At 49.4% G+C, this 18,421-nt stretch overlaps 1 protein-coding gene across 1 annotated transcript in view; it reads left to right on the top strand.

Annotated features, from left to right (window-relative positions):
• The window catches only part of LOC144602832 (uncharacterized), a 34,503-nt gene that overhangs the window by 3,972 nt on the left and 12,110 nt on the right, over nt 1–18,421 (top strand). Inside the window, 5 exon segments of the mRNA XM_078415952.1 lie at nt 223–318; nt 531–764; nt 4,699–4,718; nt 7,807–7,922; nt 9,954–10,495. Coding sequence (XP_078272078.1) covers nt 223–318; nt 531–764; nt 4,699–4,718; nt 7,807–7,922; nt 9,954–10,495 — 1,008 coding nt within the window.

Here is an 18,421-nt window from a genome sequence, read left to right as displayed (position 1 = left end):
AAAGGGGGGTGGGGGAGAGTAACGGTAGGGGCCCCAGTACACTGCTTTGCCCGGGGGCCCATAATGCTGTAAAAATGGCCCTGGGTCACAGGGAGAAGGTACAAATTCCGTGCGGTCTCTGGCGCTATGAGGCAGCAAGTCTGCCGCTGCGGCCATTGTGCCCCTGGGCAATACAATTTACCATTGCTAAACCGGACTTCTGTGTTTTTGTGCCACTCCTAGGATCAGCTGAAAAAATCGTTCTCTATGCTGACAGAGAGGCAATCGACCATGCTTGAAATGGAGCGGCAGCAGAAATTGAAGTTGATCAAAATTAAGGTAAGCTCTCGATGCGCTCACAGTTTGGAAATAGGCCCTCTGGCCAACTTGCCGCCGCTGACCAGCATGCCCCATCTACACTAATCCCACCTGCCTGCGCTTGGCCCATATCCCCTCCCAAGCTGTCCTACCCACTGATGATTACTGATGAGTTGTCTGTAGATTTCCCCTGCCCCCGCTCTGTTTGTAAGTTCTGACATTTCAATCTGCAGGATCTGTCCATGAACTTGCAGAGCAACATCAACAGTGAATATGGAAAAATGCATCAGTTCCTCACGGAGAGAGAGCGACGCTTAGTCCGTGAGCTTAAGAAACAAGAGGAGACTGTGCTGGAAACAATTGAACAGAATCTTCATGGAATCCAAGGCTACTTAAGTTCTGTTGATAAGAAATTATTACGGTTGCAACACAGAATGTATCTGAAGGACAGTTTTGCAATTCTGAAGGTGAGGATCCAGTTTTAGTTTTGCACCTTTTCGAATGAACTTTGAGATGAATGCAGCATCTTTTATGTAATTAGTCAAAAGGAAACTCAACCGATAGATGTGTAGGAAAATAACTGCAGATGCTGGTACAAATCGAAGGTATCACAAAATGCTGGAGTAACTCAGCAGGTCAGGCAGCATCTCTGGAGAGAAGGAATGGGTGACGTTTCGGGTTGAGACCCTTCTTCAGACTGAAGAAGGGTCTCGACCCAAAACGTCACCCATTCCTTCTCTCCTAGATGCTGCCTGACCTGCTGAGTTACTTCAACATTTTGTGATACCTTCAACCAGTAGATTGCTCATCAGTTTTGTTTAGTGATATGGTGCAAAAACGGGCCCTTCGGCCCACCGATTCCGCACCAACCGTTGATCACTATACACTTAGACGAAGGGATTAAAAGTACCATTAGCAAATTTGCAGATGATACTAAGTTGGGGGGTAGTGTGAATTGTGAGGAAGATGCAATAAGGCTGCAGGGTGACCTGGACAGGTTGTGTGAGTGGGCGGATACATGGCAGATGCAGTTTAATGTAGATAAGTGTGAGGTTATTCACTTTGGAAGTAAGAATAGAAAGGCAGATTATTATCTGAATGGTGTCAAGTTAGGAGGAGGGGGAGTACAACGAGATCTGGGTGTCCTAGTGCATCAGTCAATGAAAGGAAGCATGCAGGTACAGCAGGCAGTGAAGAAAGCCAATGGAATGTTGGCCTTCGTAACAAGAGGAGTTGAGTATAGGAGCAAAGAGGTCCTTCTACAGTTGTACCGGGCCCTGGTGAGACCGCACCTGGAGTACTGTGTGCAGTTTTGGTCTCCAAATTTGAGGAAGGATATTCTTGCTATGGAGGGCGTGCAGCGTAGGTTCACTAGATTAATTCCCGGAATGGCGGGACTGTCGTATGTTGAAAGGCTGGAGCGATTGGGCTTGTATACACTGGAATTTAGAAGGATGAGGGGGGATCTTATTGAAACATATAAGATAATTAGGGGATTGGACACATTAGAGGCAGATAACATGTTCCCAATGTTGGGGGAGTCCAGAACAAGGGGCCACAGTTTGAGAATAAGGGGTAGGCCATTTAGAACGGAGATGAGGAAGAACTTTTTCAGTCAGAGGGTGGTGAAGGTGTGGAATTCTCTGCCTCAGAAGGCAGTGGAGGCCAGTTCGTTGGATGCTTTCAAGAGAGAGCTGGATAGAGCTCTTAAGGATAGCGGAGTGAGGGGGTATGGGGAGAAGGCAGGAACGGGGTACTGATTGATAGTGATCAGCCATGATCGCATTGAATGGCGGTGCTGGCTCGAAGGGCTGAATGGCCTACTCCTGCACCTATTGTCTATTGTCTATTGTCTATTGTCACTAGTTCTATCCTACACACGAGGGACCATTTTTGCAGAAGCCAATTCACTTCCCAAATCTGCATGTCTTTGGGATGTGGGAAGAAACTGGAGCACCCGGAGGAAACCCACAAGGTCACCGGGGGAGCGTACAAACTCTGTGCAGACAGCACCCGTAGTCAGGATCGAACCCGGGTCTCCGGCGCCGTGAGGCAGCAACTCTACCGCTGCACCCAGTGCAAACAGGGATTCATCTTTAAAATGAATTAACCACAATATCTACAAAAAACCAGGAATACCTGCAGCTGACGTGGAAGTGATTGTTGTACTAGCAACATAAAAGAAACATAGACAAGAGGTGCAGGAGGTGGCCATTCGGCCCTTCAAGCCAGCACCGCCATTCATTGTGATCATGGCTGATCGTCCACAATCAATAACCCGTGCCTGCCTTCTCCCCATACCCCTTGATTCCACTAGCCCCTAGACCTCTATCTAATTCTCTCTTAAATCCATCCAGTGATTTGGCCTCCACTGCCCTCTGTGGCAGAGAATTCCACAAATTCACAACAAATTCTCTGGGTGAAACATTTCCTTCTCATCTCAGTTTTAAATGGCCTCCCCTTTATTCTAAGACGGTGTGGCCCCTGGTTCTGGACTCCCCCAACATTGGGAAAAATTTCCATGCATCTAGCTTGTCCAGTCCTTTTTTTACTCTTTTAAAAAAATCAAAAATATTTATTCAAATATTAAAATAAACAATAGACAATAGGTGCAGGAATAGGCTGTTCGGCCCTTCGAGCCAGCACCGTCATTCAATGTGATCATGGCTGATCATTCTCAATCAGTACCCCGTTCCTGCCTTCTCCCCATACGCCCTGACTCCGCTATCCTTAAGAGCTCTATCTAGCTCTCTCTTGAATGCATTCAGAGAATTGGCCTCCACTGTCTTCTGAGGCAGAGAATTCCACAGATTCACAACTCTCTGACTGAAAAAGTTTTTCCTCTTCTCCGTTCTAAATGGCCTACCCCTTATTCTTAAACTGTGGCCCTTGGTTCTGGACTCCCCCAACATTGGGAACATGTTTCCTGCCTCTAACGTGTCCAATCCTTTTTTTACTCTTTTTTAAAAATCAAAAATATTTATTAAAATATTAAAATAATACATACAATACAATAAAACCAAAACAGAACCCACCACCATAATACAAGACAAACAATAAACTATTATACAACTATCTTACACTCCTTGTCAAGGATGCATTCCACCACCCCCCGCCAGCGGTCCCGGATATCCCCCAGGGTGCCCGTGGACAGCACTCTAGTACCACCCGGGTGCGGACGTAACCCTGGGAAAGGGGCAGGCAGCCGGCTCGGGCAGAGCCCTCTTCCCCCTGGCGCCGTGACTCACGGATGGCCAGCTGGGCCCGGCCCAGGAGCAAACCCAACCAGGACATCTTCGGCCAAAGTTGTTGTACTCTTGGGATTTATCGGCATTGTTTTATTGCCGTCACGTGTACTGAGGTGTTGTGAGAAAAAAAATGTTTGTGTGCTACGCAGTCAAATCGTACGACTGCACAGAGTGGGAACAAGCAACTGCCGACGTTGGTTTATCAAGGAAGGAAACAATGTGCTGGAGTGACTCAGCAGGTCAGGCAGCATCCCTGGAGAGTGTTTCGGTGTCGGGACCCTTCTTCTTTGGTGGTAAGAACAGGAAGGCAGAGTATTATCTGAATGGTATCAAGTTAGGAAAAGGGGACATACAATAAGATCTGGGTGTCCTAGTGCATCAGTCACTGAAAGGAAGCATGCAGGTACAGCAGCCAGTGAAGAAAGCCAATGGAATGTTGGCCTTCATAACAAGAGGAGTTGAGTATCGGAGCAAAGATGTCCTTCTGCAGTTGTACAGGGTCCTGGTGAGACAGCACCTGGAGTATCGTGTGCAGTTTTGGTCTCCAAATTTGAGGAAGGATATTCTTGCTATTGAGGGCGTGCAGCGTAGGTTTACTAGGTTAATTCCCGGAATAGCGGGACTGTCGTATGTTGAAAGACTGGAGCGACTCGGCTTGTATACACTGGAATTTAGAAGGATGAGGGGGGATCTTATCGAAACATATAAGATTATTAAGGGGTTGGACACGTTAGAGGCAGGAAACATGTTGCCAATGTTGGGGGAGTCCAGAACCAGGGCCCACAGTTTAAGAATAAGGGACAGGCCATTTAGAACGGAGATAAGGAAAAACCTGTGAATCTGTGGAATTCTCTGCCTCAGAAGGCAATGGAGGCCAATTCTCTGAATGCATTCAAGAGAGAGCTAGATAGAGCTCTTAAGGATAGCGGAGTCAGGGGGTATGGGGAGAAGGCAGGAACGGGGTACTAATTGAGAATGATCAGCCATGATCACATTGAATGGCGGTGCTGGCTCGATGGGCCGATAGGCCTACTCCTGCACCTATTGTCTATTGTCCATTGTCTAAAGTGGAAATAATTAAGCGTGATTCCTGCTGTCGTGTGCAAAGCATCTCCCTCCGTGTAATATTTATTTTGTGTTTTATTTATTGCAGGAGGAAACTCAGAAGAGGAGGTAAGACAACCTGTTCGCCGAACCTCTGTCAAGTTTAAAATCTTTAGACTTTAGACCAGACTTTAGAGATGTGTGTAAGAAGGAATTGCAGATGCTGGTCACCGAAGAGAGACACAAAAAAGCCGGAGTAAATCAGCGGGACAGGCAGCATCTCTGGAGAGAAGGAATGGGTGACCTTTCGGGTCGAGACACTTCTTCTGACATATAGCATGGAAACATGCCCTTCGACCGACCAAGTCCACGCCGACCAGCGATCTCCGTACAATTGCACTGTCCTACACACTAGGCACAACTTACAATTTGCCGAAGCCAATTAACCATCAAACCTGCACGTGTTTGGAATGTGGACGGAAATCGGAGTACCCAGAGAAAACCCACGCAGCCACAGGGAGAACGTACAAACTCCGTACTGGCAGCAGTCGTAGTCAGGATTGAACGAGGGTCTCTGGTGCTGTAAGGCAGCAATTCAACCGCGGCACCACCCTGAGTCATGCAGCACTGAAACAGGCTCGGCGCCCCAACTCGTCCATGCCGACCAAGATGCCCCAAACTAAGCTAGTCCCCTTTGTCGGAGTTTTGCCCGTACCCCTCTAAACCTTTCCTATAAATGTACCCCTGCAGTTCAGTTCACTTTCAGTGTAGGTTATCGTCACGTGGACTGAGGTACAGTGAAAAGTTTTTTGTTGCTTGCTACCCAGTCAGCAGAAAGACGGTACATGATTACAATCAATCCACTTACAGTGTATAGATATCTATAGATACATGATAAGGTAATAGCGTTTAGTGCAAGGTAAAGGCAGTCAAGGATAGTCCGAGGAACATCAGAGGTACAAATGTGTTTTAAATGTTGTTATTGTCTCAATGGTGTCAGTTTAGGTAAGGGGGAAGTGCAGTGAGACCTGGGTGTCCTTGTACACCAGTCACTGAAAGTTGGCGTGCAGGTACAGCAAACAGTGAAGAAAGCTAATGGCATGTTGGCCTTCATAACGAGAGGATTTCAGTATAGGATTAAAGTGGTTCTGCAGTTGTATAGGGCCCTGGTAAGACCACATCTGGAGTAATGTGTACAGTTTTGGTCTAATTTGCGGAAGGACATCCTTGTAATTGAGGCAGTACAGAGTTGATCCCTGGGATGGCGGGACTGTCATATGAGGAAAGATTGGAAAGACTGGGCTTGTATTCACTGGAGTTTTGAAGGATGAGAGGGAATCTTATAGAAACATATAAAATTATAAAAGGACTGGACAACCTAGATGCAGGAAAAATGTTCCCAATGTTGGGGGAGTCCAGAACCAGAGGCCACGCAGTCTTAGAATAAAGGGGAGGCCATTTAAAACTGAGGCGTGAAGGAACTTTTTCACCCAGAGTATTATGAATTTGTGGAATTCTCTGCCACAGAGGGCAGTGGAGGCCAATTCACTGGATGGATTTAAGAGAGAGTTAGATAGAGCTCTGGGGGTAGTGGAATCAGGGGATATGGGGAGAAGTCAGGCACAGGTTACTGATTTTGGATGATCAGCCTTGATCACAAGAATGGTGGCGCTGACTCAAAGGGCCGAATGGCCTCCTCCTGCACCTATTTTCTATGTTTCTATGTAGCTGCCTCATTGATTTCCTCTGACAGTTCCTTCTACATACCCACCACCCTCCATATGAATACAATACAATACAATACAATATATCTTTATTGTCATTGTACAGGGGTACAACGAGATTGGGAATGCACCTCCCATACGATGCAATAATTTAATTAATTTAAACAACAACAACCCAACGAAACAAATTGTAACAGTTTTAAGACAGAATAAAGTGCAAGTAGATCTGTGCCGGATCACTGTGCGATGTGACCATCCGGCTCAGCAGGACCGGTTCATAGCAGCTATGGCCCTGGGGATGAAGCTGTTCCTGAGTCTGGAGGTGCGGGCGTAGAAGGCCTTGTATCGTCTGCCCGATGGAAGGAGTTCGAACAGACTGTTGCAGGGGTGTGAAGAGTCTTTGTGGATGCTGGTGGCTTTTCTGAGGCATCGTGTGTTGTAGATGCCCTCCAAGACTGGTAGCTGTGTTCCGATGGTCCTCTGAGCTCTATGGACAACCCGCTGAAGAGCTTTCCTCTCTGCCTCCGTGCAGCTGAGTTACCACACAGGGATGCCATGTGTTAGGATGCTCTCTATGGTGCAGCGGTATACACTGGAATTTAGAAGGATGAGGGGGGATCTTATTGAAACATATAAGATAATTAGGGGATTGGACACATTAGAGGCAGATAACATGTTCCCAATGTTGGGGGAGTCCAGAACAAGGGGCCACAGTTTGAGAATAAGGGGTAGGCCATTTAGAACGGAGATGAGGAAGAACTTTTTCAGTCAGAGGGTGGTGAAGGTGTGGAATTCTCTGCCTCAGAAGGCAGTGGAGGCCAGTTCGTTGGATGCTTTCAAGAGAGAGCTGGATAGAGCTCTTAAGGATAGCGGAGTGAGGGGGTATGGGGAGAAGGCAGGAACGGGGTACTGATTGATAGTGATCAGCCATGATCGCATTGAATGGCGGTGCTGGCTCGAAGGGCTGAATGGCCTACTCCTGCACCTATTGTCTATTGTCTATTGTCTATTGTCGTCAGCAGCTGTTGGGGTAGACCAGACTTCTTCAGTGTTCTTACGTAGAACAGTCGTTGCTGTGCCTTCTTGACCAGCGCAGCAGTGTTATTGGACCATGTTAGGTCCTCCGAAATGTGAGTGCCCAGAAACTTGAAGCTGGACACTCTCCCCACACTGTCCCCGTTGATAAAGATCGGGGCGTATTCCCCGTTATTTGACCTACGGAAGTAGCCCCTCAGGGTCCTATTAAATCTTTCCCCTCTCACATTAAAGCTATGCTCTCTGGTTGCTGATTCCCGCTAAGCTGAGGAAAAAAAACCCCAATGCTTTCAGCCTGCTTATTCCCCTCGTAATTTTACACACCTGTAGATGATCGCCCCTTCAACCTACTGTGCTCCGATGATTCTGGTTCAGAGAAAGCAGTGGAGAGGGCCTTATGTCTGCTCAGTAGAAAAGTCCTGATGTCAATTCGTTCACCGACTGTTTGATGTTTGCAGGATTAACGAAGAGGACACTCAACCAACGTTGGAGGAAGTCAGCCTGGCCATTGAAAAATTTAACGGTCCCATACAGTACATGACATGGAGAGAGATGATCGATCACATTAATTCTGGTAATGCACCTGATTTTGACCCAACACTCTCGACCCGAAACGCCTCCCATTCCTTCTCTCCAGAGATGCTGCCTCTCCCGCTGAGTTACATAGAAACATAGAAAATCGGTGCAGGAGGAGGCCATTCGGCCCTTCGAGCCAGCGCCGCCATTCACTGTGATCATGGCCGATCGTCCACAATCAATAGGGCGGCACGGTAACGCAGCGGTAGAGTTGCTGCTTTACAGCGAATGCAACGCCGGAGACTCAGGTTCGATCCTGACTACGGGTGCTGCACTGTAAGGAGTTTGTACGTTCTCCCCGTGACCTGCGTGGGTTTTCTCCGAGATCTTCGGTTTCCTCCCACACTCCAAAGACGTACAGGTATGTAGGTTAATTGGCTGGGTAAATGTAAAAAAAAAAAATTTAAAAAAATTGTCCCTAGTGGGTGTCGGATAGTGTTAATGTACGGGGATCACTGGGTGGCACGGACATGGAGGGCCGAAAAGGCCTGTTTCCGGCTGTATATATATGATATGATATGATAATAACCCGTGCCTGCCTTCTCCCCATATCCCTTGATTCCACTGGCCCCTAGGGCTGTATCTAACTCTCTCTTAAATCCATCCAGTGATTTGGCCTCCACTGCCCTCTGTGGCAGAGAATTCCACAAATTCTCTGCCACAGTTACTTCAGGATTTACTCCAGGATTTTGTGTCTACCTTTGATTTAAACCAGCATCTGCAGTTCTTTCCTACTCAATGCTCTACATGTGATTCCAGATTAGGTTGCATTCCAGGGAGAGCATCCTTGGTACGAAGTGGCTGCAGTGCGGTTAGATATTTCTGGGATGGTGTCGTTGAGTCATGGAGCCAAACAGCGAGGAAACAGGCTCTTCGACCCAACTTGCCCACGATGACCAACATGCACTAGCCCCGCCTACCTTTTTTTGGCCCACATCCCTCCAAACCTATCCTACCCATGTACCTGTCCAAATGTCTCTTAAACGTTATGATAGCACCTGCCTCAACTACCTCCTACGGCAGCCCGTTCCTTACAACCACCACCCTTTGTGCTGGTTTACACGGAAGAGAAACACAGAATGCTGGAGTAGCTCAGCGGGACAGGCAGCATCCCTGGAGAGAAGGAACGGGCGACGTTTGAGGTCGAGACCCTTCTTCAGACTGAGAGTCAGGGGAGCGGAGGTCTCGTTTTCACACCTTGTACGTCCTTATCTCTGTGTCTCCCTCCCCCCCCCCCCCCCTCCGACTCTCAGCCTGAAGAAGGGTCTCGACCCGAAACATCGCCCGTTCCCTCCATCCAGAGATGCCACCTGTCCCCGCTGAGTTACTCCAGCATTTTGTGTTGCGGGGAGAACGTGCAAACTCCGCACGGACAGCACCCGAGGTCGGGATCTCTGGCGTGGTGAGGCAGCAGCCCGGCGAAGGGGGATCGGCTACATCGAGGGGCGGAGTACTGTGTGCAATTTTGGTCTCCAAATTTGAGGAAGGATATTCTTGCTATTGAGGGCGTGCAGCGTAGGTTTACTAGGTTAATTCCCGGAATGGCGGGACTGTCATATGTTGAAAGACTAGAGCGACTAGGCTTGTACACACTGGAATTTAGAAGGATGAGAGGGGATCTTATCGAAACGTATAAGATTATTAAGGGGTTGGACACGTTACAGGCAGGAAACATGTTCCCAATGTTGGGGGAGTCCAGAACAAGGGGCCACAGTTTAAGAATAAGAATAGAACTGAGATGAGGAAAAACATTTTCTTTCAGAGAGTTGTGAATCTGTGGAATTCTCTGCCTCAGAAGGCAGTGGAGGCCAATTCTCTGAATGCATTCGAGAGAGAGCTGGATAGAGCTCTTAAGGATAGCGGAGTCAGGGGGTATGGGGAGAAGGCAGGAACGGGGCACTGATTGAGAATGATCAGCCATGATCACATTGAATGGCGGTGCTGGCTCGAAGGGCCGAAAGGCCTCCTCCTGCACCTATTGCCTATTGTCTTCACGGAAAGATTGACGGTGTCATTTATTTTCTTTTAGCCCCGGCCGCTCTGACTCTGGACCCGAAGACGGCCAACCCTTGGCTCGTGGTCTCCAAGGACAGGACCAGCGTGAGATGCGGGGAGAGGCGGCAGGAGCTGCCCGACACCCCGGCCCGGTTCGACCGCAGAGCCTACGTCTTGGCGTCGGAGGGCTTCGTGTCGGGACGCCACTACTGGGAGGTGGAGGTGGGCGACAAGATCTGGTGGGGCCTGGGGGTGGTGGAGGAGTCCGCCAACCGCAAGGGCAGCGCCGACCTGAAGCCCGAGACGGGGTTCTTCACCATCTGCCTGCTCCCCGGGAAGGGCTACGTGGAATTCACCTTCCCGCCCCGCGGGCCGCTCACCCCCGCCGTCAACCCCAGGAAGATCGGGGTCTTCCTCGACTTCGAGGTGGGCCAGGTGTCCTTCTACAACGCCGACGACCTGTCCCACCTCCACACCTACACCCACGCCTTCGCCGACAAGGTCTTCCCCATCTTCAGTCCGGGTCGGAACGACGCCGGGGACAACTCTGCCCCGCTGAGAATCCGCGGGGTTAAGATTCACTAGAGGGAGGGGAGGGGAGGGGAGGGGAGGGGAGGGGAGGGGAGGGGAGGGGAGGGTCCCGATCGCTGGTCAGCGTGGAGTCGGTGGGCTGAAGAGTTTGTTTCTCTAAAGTAAAAAGTAAATTTCTCACTGGGTTTATAGTTCAGTCTTTTTTTTCCCTCATCTGACATCTTTTGTCTCTGGTCCCTCCCGTTACACCAAACTCACACTGACCACTTGCCTATCCTCCGAGCGACCCCCCTTCCAACACAGTGTAAGAAGGAACTGCAGATGCTGGTTTAAACCGAAGATAGACACAGAAAAACTGGTATTTATTTCACAATAGACAATAGGTGCAGGAGTAGGCTGGAATTTAGAAGGATGAGAGAAGATCTTATCGAAACGTATAAGATTATTAAGGGGTTGGACACGTTAGAGGCAGGAAACATGTTCCCAATGTTGGGGGAGTCCAGAACCAGGGGCCACAGTTTAAGAATAAGGGGTAGACCATTTTGAACGGAGGCAAGGAAAAACGTTTTCAGTCAGAGTGTTGTGAATCTGTGGAATTCTCTGCCTCAGAAGGCAGTGGAGGCCAATTCTCTGAATGCATTCAAGAGAGAGCTAGATAGAGCTCTTAAGGATAGCGGAGTCAGGGGGTATGGGGAGAAGGCAGGAACGGGGTACTGATTGAGAATGATCAGCCATGATCACATTGAATGGCGGTGCTGGCTCGAAGGGCCGAATGGCATCCTCCTGCTCCTATTGTCTGTTGTAGGCCATTCGGCCTTTCGAGCCAGCACCGCCATTCAAAGTGATCATGGCTGATCATTCTCAATCACAAGACACAAAATGCTGGAGTAACTCAGCAGGTCAGGCAGCATCTCAGGAGAGAAGGAATGGGTGACGTTTTGGGTCGAGGCCCTTCTTCAGGCCGAAGAAGGGTCAGGCAGTGTCTCTGGAGAGAAGGAATGGCTGACCCTACTTCAGAAGAAAGAAGGGTTTCGCCCAAAAAGTCACCCATTCCTCCTCTCCAGAGATGCTGCCTGTCCCGCTGAGTAACTCCACCTTTTTGTGTCTAGCCGCAAACAGAGAGCGATGTAGCCAGTGTGTGTCTTACCCCAGGCAGTGACTTGCCCTTTGTTTGATCAATACAGTCGGACAACACTCACAGAACGATACGGCGCGGAAACAGGCCCCTCGGCCCAACCTGCCCACACCGGCCAACGTGTCCCAGCTACACTCGTCCCACTCCTGGCTACCACTCCTCTAACATGAAACAAACATTCAACAACCTCACAAATCACTGGGACAACGAGAGACCTTAGTAACTCGCACAATATCACTGCGGTTATTGTAACTTATAACGCGCTGCCCGGGGGTAACTGAGGCGACGGGAAATCAGATCAACTCTAATCAAAGTGCTGGCGCAGTGAGAAAAATGGTCCCAAACTGGAGGCCCTGACCAGCATCTGCGGTTCCTTCCTACACACCGTCTCAGTGTGCTACTGCTGTGCACTTGTACTATATCTCAGATGCTTATCTAAGACTAGACCAAGTGGACCTGTTGGGCCCAATCCTCTCCTGCATTGGTGCAGCACCCTCTCCTCCCCCCCCCCTCCCCTCCCCTCTCCCACACCCCCCTCTCTTCCTCCACTCCCCCTCCCCCGCCCTCCTCCCTTCCCCCTCTCCTCCTTCCCTCAACCCCCCATTCCATCCCCCTCAACCCCCCTTATCCTCCCCCTCCCCCCTCCCCTCTCCCACACCCCCTCTCTTCCTCCACTCCCCCTCCCCCGCCCTCCTCCCCCCTCCCCTCTCCCACACCCCCTCTCTTCCTCCCCTCCCCCTCCCCGCCCTCCTCCCTTTCCCCCTCCCCTACCCCCCTCTCTTCCCCCTCCCCTTCCCCTCCCCCCACTCCATCCCCCTCACCCCCCCTTATCCTCCCTCCTCCCCCCTCCCTCCCTCCCCGCTCTTCCTCTCTTCTCCCTCCCACCTTCCCTCCCCCTCCCCTCCCCTCCTCCCCCTTCCCCTCCACTCCATCCCCCTCAACTCCCCTATCCTTCCTCCTTCCCCCTCCCTCCACCCCACTCCCTTCCTCCCTCCTCCCTCCCTCCCTCCCTAGGAGATCGATTTAAACTTTAAAATTTGAATAAAATTTAAAAATATAACACCGATTTCAATGAAACTTCTTGCATTAGCACCAAAGGGATGACGGTGAGTAAGGTGGGCCTAAAATTGTCGCGCTATCGTGTACCGTTTTGGCTGTAGTTCAGGAACAAACAAACAAACAAACGAGAGTTTTAGTATGTAGATGTATCTAAGTGCTTATGTATAGTGATACTTGTACCGAATGGCATACAAAAGTTAATTTCAGTGGTACATGTGTCAAATAAAGTACCATACCATACCATAGAGTCAATGGGCCGAATGGCCGCCCACTTGCATCCCATCGGTCCAGGATTCAACTGTTTGTTTTAACACGTGGGGTGACGCTTTGGGTAAGCTTCGGTTCGTCAGCAATTTGCCAGATGTAACTTTATTGTAGCAACTATTGATAAAGTCATGAACATCATTGAATGTTGCCATGGGTCAGCTTTTTTATCAGGGATTGTAAGATTAACAAAAAAACCTTGCACTCACAAACGCTGGGTGACACAAAATGCTGGAGTCGCTCAGCGGGTCGGGCAGCATCTCCAGGGGACACACACAAAATGCTGGAGTAACTCCAGCCACCATCTTTGGAGAGAAGGAATGGGTCGAGACCCCTTCTTCAGACTGAGAGTCAGGGGAGAGGGAGACTAGAGATTCAGGATTCAGGATATCTTTATTTGTCATCCAAAAAACAAGTCTTTTGGACGAGATTTCGTCACCCACAGTCCAACAATAAGAGCAATAAAATAAGCAAATTACACAACCCCAACCAACACAAAACACACCAAAAAAAAGAAACATCCATCACAGTGAGTCTCTTCCAGTCCCCTCCTCACTGTGATGGAAGGGATACATAGAAACATAGAAACATAGAAAATAGGTGCAGGAGTAGGCCATTCGGCCATTCGAGCCTGCACCGCCATTCAATATGATCATGGCTGATCATCCAGCTCAGTAACCTGTACCTGCCTTCTCTCCATACCGCCTGATCCCTTTAGCCATAAGGGCCACATCTAACTCCCTCTTAAATATAGCCAATGAACTGGCCTCAACTACCTTCTGCGGCAGAGAATTCCACAGACTCACCACTCTCTGTGTGAAGAAATGTTTTCTCATCTCGGTCCTAAAAGACTTCCCCCTTATCCTTAAGCTGTGACCCCTGGTTCTGGACTTCCCCAACATCGGGAACAATCTTCCCGCATCTAGCCTCTCCAACCCCTTAAGAATTTTATATGTTTCAATAAGATCCCCCCTCAGTCTTCTAAATTCCAGCGAGTATAAGCCCAGTCTATCCAGTCTTTCTTCATATGAAAGTCCTGCCATCCCAGGGATCAATCTGGTGAACCTTCTCAGTACTCCCTCTAAGGCTAGAATGTCTTTCCTCAGATTAGGAGACCAAAACTGTACACAATACTCCAGGTGCGGTCTCACCAAGGCCCTGTACAACTGCAGCAGAACCTCCCTGCTCCTATACTCAAATCCTCTTGCTATGAATGCTAACATACCATTCGCTTTCTTCACTGCCTGCTGCACCTGCAGTCTTGCTTTCAATGACTGGTGCACCATGACACCCAGGTCACGTTGCATCTCCCCTTTCCCTAATTGGCCACCATTCAGGTAATACTCTGCTTTCCTGTTCTTGCCGCCAAAGTGGATAACCTCACATTTATCCACATTATATTGCATCTGCCATGCATTTGCCCACTCTCCTAATCTATCCAAGATACGGGAGGGTTAAGGAGCGGAAACGACAGACAGCAGCGAGAGAGGATGCGGTGGAAATCTCGTCGAAGAGACGTTGAGGGCTCTTTCAGCGTAGGCATACCTTGAGGAGATTTCGCAATGGAGCGGACAAAATGCGTGAGAAGGAACTGCAGATGCTGATTTACACTGAAGACACAAAACGCTGGAGTATCTCAGTATGTCAGGCAGCAGCTCTGGAGCAAAAGAAATGGTGACGTTTCGGGTCAAGGCCTTTCTTCAGAGTGAGTCAGGGCGAGAGGACGAGAGGTATGAAAAAGCGCAGAACATTTCCCTTGTCATGGGTATCTTTTCACACCTCTAGTTTCCCTCTCCCCTGACTCTTCTCCACACCCTCTCTAACGTTACAACATATTTTCTTTAACATGGTGCGCAGAACTGAACACAATACTCTAAATGTGGCCTCACCAGCATCTTAAATAACTGCAACGTGACCTCCCAACCTCTCTACTCAATATAAACACAAAAATCTGGAGTAGCTCAGCGGGTCTGGCAGCATCGCTGGGGAAAATCATGAGAGGAATTCGTCGGATAGACGCACAGGGTCTCTTGCCCAGAGTAGGTGAATGGAGGAGTAGAAGACATAGGTTTAAGATGAAGGGGGAAAGATTTAACAGGAATCTGAGGGGTAACTCTTTCACACAAAGGGTGGTGGGTGTATGGAACCATATACCCACCAGAGAAGGTAGTTGAGGCTGGGACTATTCCATCGCTTAAGAAACAGTGTGGCATGGATAGGACAGGTTTGGACGGATGTTGACCAAACGCAGGCAGATGGGACTGGTGTAGCTGGGACATGCTGGCCGGTGTGGGCAAGTTGGGCAGAAGGGCCTGGTTCCACACTGCATCACTCTACAACTCTTTGACTCTAATAGGCGATGTTTCGAGTCGAGTCCCTTCTTCAGGCTGAGAGTCAGGGGAGAGGGAAACGAGAGATATGAAAAGGTGGTTTGAACAAATAAATGAGAGAGATACAGATAAAGCAATGATGATAAGGGACAGGCGGAGCCCACAATGGGCCAACGATGGCTGTGGGGAAGGTCATGACGAGCGATCAAAACATTCAACCTCACTCAACAGGACGACAGTGAAATAAGTAGAACGACTTGTGCTGGGGAGTGGCGGAGAGAGCGGGGATGCAAGGGTTATTCGAAGTTAGAGACATCAATATTCATACCCCAACAGCTGCTGACGACCTTCTACCGCTGCACCATGGAGAGCATCCTAACGCATGGCATCCCTGTGTGGTACCTCAGCTGCACGGAGGCAGAAAGGAAAGCTCTACAGCGGGTAGTCCATAGAGCTCAGAGGGCCATCGGAACACAGCTACCAGACTTGGAGGGCATCTACAACACACGATGCCTCAGAAAAGCCACCAGCATCCACAAAGACTCTTCACACCCCTGCAACAGTCTGTGCGAACTCCTTCCATCGGGCAGACGATACAAGGCCTTTTCTACGCCCGCACCTCCAGACTCAGGAACAGCTTCATCCCCAGGGCCATAGCTGCTATGAACCAATCCTGCTGAGCCGGATGGCCACAACGCATAGATCAACTTGCACTTTACCCTGTCTAAAACTGTTACAATTGTTTCGTTTCGTTTGTGTTGCTGTTGTCTAAATTACTTAAATTATTGCATCGTATGGGAGGCGCATTCCCAATCTCGTTGTACCCCTGGGTACAATGACAATAAAGATATATTGTATTGTATTGTATTGTATTGTATTGTATATCGCCGGGTAGGTAGTAAGCTGCCCAGGCTAACTATGAGATGCTGTTACTCCAATTAAGGGCAGCACGGTGGCGCAGCGGTAGAGTTGCTGCCATGCAGCAAATGCAACGCCGGAGACCCGGGTTCAATCCCGACTACGGGTGCTGTCCGTACGGAGTTTGCACGTTCTCCCTGTGACCTGCGTGGGTTTCCTCCGAGATCTTCGGTTTCCTCCCACACTCCGAAGACGTACAGGTATGTAGGTTAATTGGCTTGGTAAATGTAAAATTTGAACCAAGTGGGTCTAGGTAGTGTTAATCAAAGACTCTAAAGCAACTAGAGATACTAGGGATTAGAAGGATGAGAGGGGGATCTTGTAGAGACGTATAAAATTATAAAAGGACTGGACAAGCTGGAGGCAGGAAAAATGTTCCCGATGTTGGGGGAGTCCAGAACCAGGGGCCACAGAGTCTTAGAATACATTCATTTCCACGCATTCATTTCCTCCCGCCTAGACTACTGCAACTCCCTATACACTGGGATCAGCCAATCATCCCTGTCCCGCCTTCAATTGGTCCAAAACGCCGCAGCGAGACTCCTGACTGGTACCCGTAAAAGGGACCACATCACCCCGATTCTGGCCTCTCTCCACTGGCTCCCAGTACGGTACAGAATCAACTTTAACCCCCTCCTATTCACACACAAAGCCCTAAACGGCCTCCCCCCCCCATATCAAAAATCTTCTAACCCACCACTCTATCTCCAGATTCCTCAGGTCGGCCGACTTGGGGCTACTCACTATCCCGTGGTCTAAGCTTAAGCTCAGGGGTGACCGCGCTTTTGCGGTTGCAGCTCCTAGACTGTGGAACAGCATCCCTCTCCCCATCAGAACTGCCCCCTCCATCGACTCCTTTAAGTCCAGGCTCAAAACCTATTCCTACTCCCTAGCATTGAGGCCCTCTGAGGGAGTGCTGTGAACTGTTTATGTATGTGCTGTTATGTTTGTGTGCCATTGTATGTTCGTTCTTAGTACCTGAACTGATGTACAGCACTTTGGTCAACGTGGGTTGTTTTTAAATGTGCTATATGAATAAAATTGACTTGACTTGACTTGACTAGAATAAAAGGGAGGCCATTTAAACTGAGGTGAGAAGGAACTTTTTCACCCAGAAAATTTGTTGTGAATTTGTGCAATTCTCTGCCCCAGAGGGCAGTAGAGGCCAAATCACTGGATGGGTTTAAGAGAGAGTTAGATAGAGCTCTAGGGGCTAGTGGAATCAAGGGATATGGGGAGAAGGCAGGCACCGGGTTACTGATCGTGGACGATCAGCCATGATCACAATGAACGGCGGTGCTGGCTCGAAGGGCCGAATGGCCTCCTCCTGCACCTATTTTCTATGATTCTTTGAATGTGCGGGGATCGCCGAAAGGGGCTGTATCTCCAAACTAATTTGCATGTGGCCTCACTCTGACAGTGGAGGAGGCCCAGGACAGAAAGGCCAACATGGGAATGGGAGGGGAAGTTAACGTGTTTGGCAACCGGGAGATCATGTAGGTCCAGGCGGACCGGGCGAAGGTATTCAGGGGCACAATCGCCCAGTCTGCACTCAATATTCTGAATGATAATGGCTAACGTGCCAAGTTATAAAGTCTTGTGCCACTCAGCTTGCTCCAGTGCTCACCACAATATTCAACCTTTCCTTGGCCAAGTCCATGGTGCTTCAAAAGATCCATCATCGTACCAGTGCCAAAGAATACCTCTCCAGCTTGTTTAAATGACTACCGACCGGTGGCCCTCACCTCGGTTGTCATGAAATGCTTCAAGAGGCTAATCAAGAACCACATAAGTGCCCTCCTCCCTCGCAATATGGACCCACTACAGTTTGCATACCGTCCGAACCGATCCACGGATGATGCGGTCTCCCAGGTTCTGCACACCGCTCTCTCGCATCTTGACAGCCAGAAGGTGGGCTTTGTGAGGATGCTGTTCATTGATTTTAGTTCAACTTTCAATACAATAGTCCCCACCAGACTGGCTGAGAATCTGCTGAAACTGGGGCACACCCCTCTGTGTGCCTGGGTCCTGGACTTTCTCACCGCCAGGCCCCAATTGTTCAAGATGGGGAGACATACTTCTAACCCCCTCACCCTGAACACAGGATCCCCCCCAGGGTTGCGTCCTTACCCCCCTACTGTACTCTCTGTACACACATGACTGTGGGGCCAGGTTCAGCTCCAACTCCATCATCAAGTTTGCTGATGACACTGTGGTAGTGGGCCAGATCTCCGACAACGACGAGAAGGCCTACCGGGAGGAGGT

The sequence above is a fragment of the Rhinoraja longicauda genome, chromosome 19, assembly GCF_053455715.1.
Source record: "Rhinoraja longicauda isolate Sanriku21f chromosome 19, sRhiLon1.1, whole genome shotgun sequence".
Classification (NCBI taxonomy): domain Eukaryota; kingdom Metazoa; phylum Chordata; class Chondrichthyes; order Rajiformes; family Arhynchobatidae; genus Rhinoraja; species Rhinoraja longicauda.
This window is presented reverse-complemented; position numbering and strand designations above follow the sequence as displayed.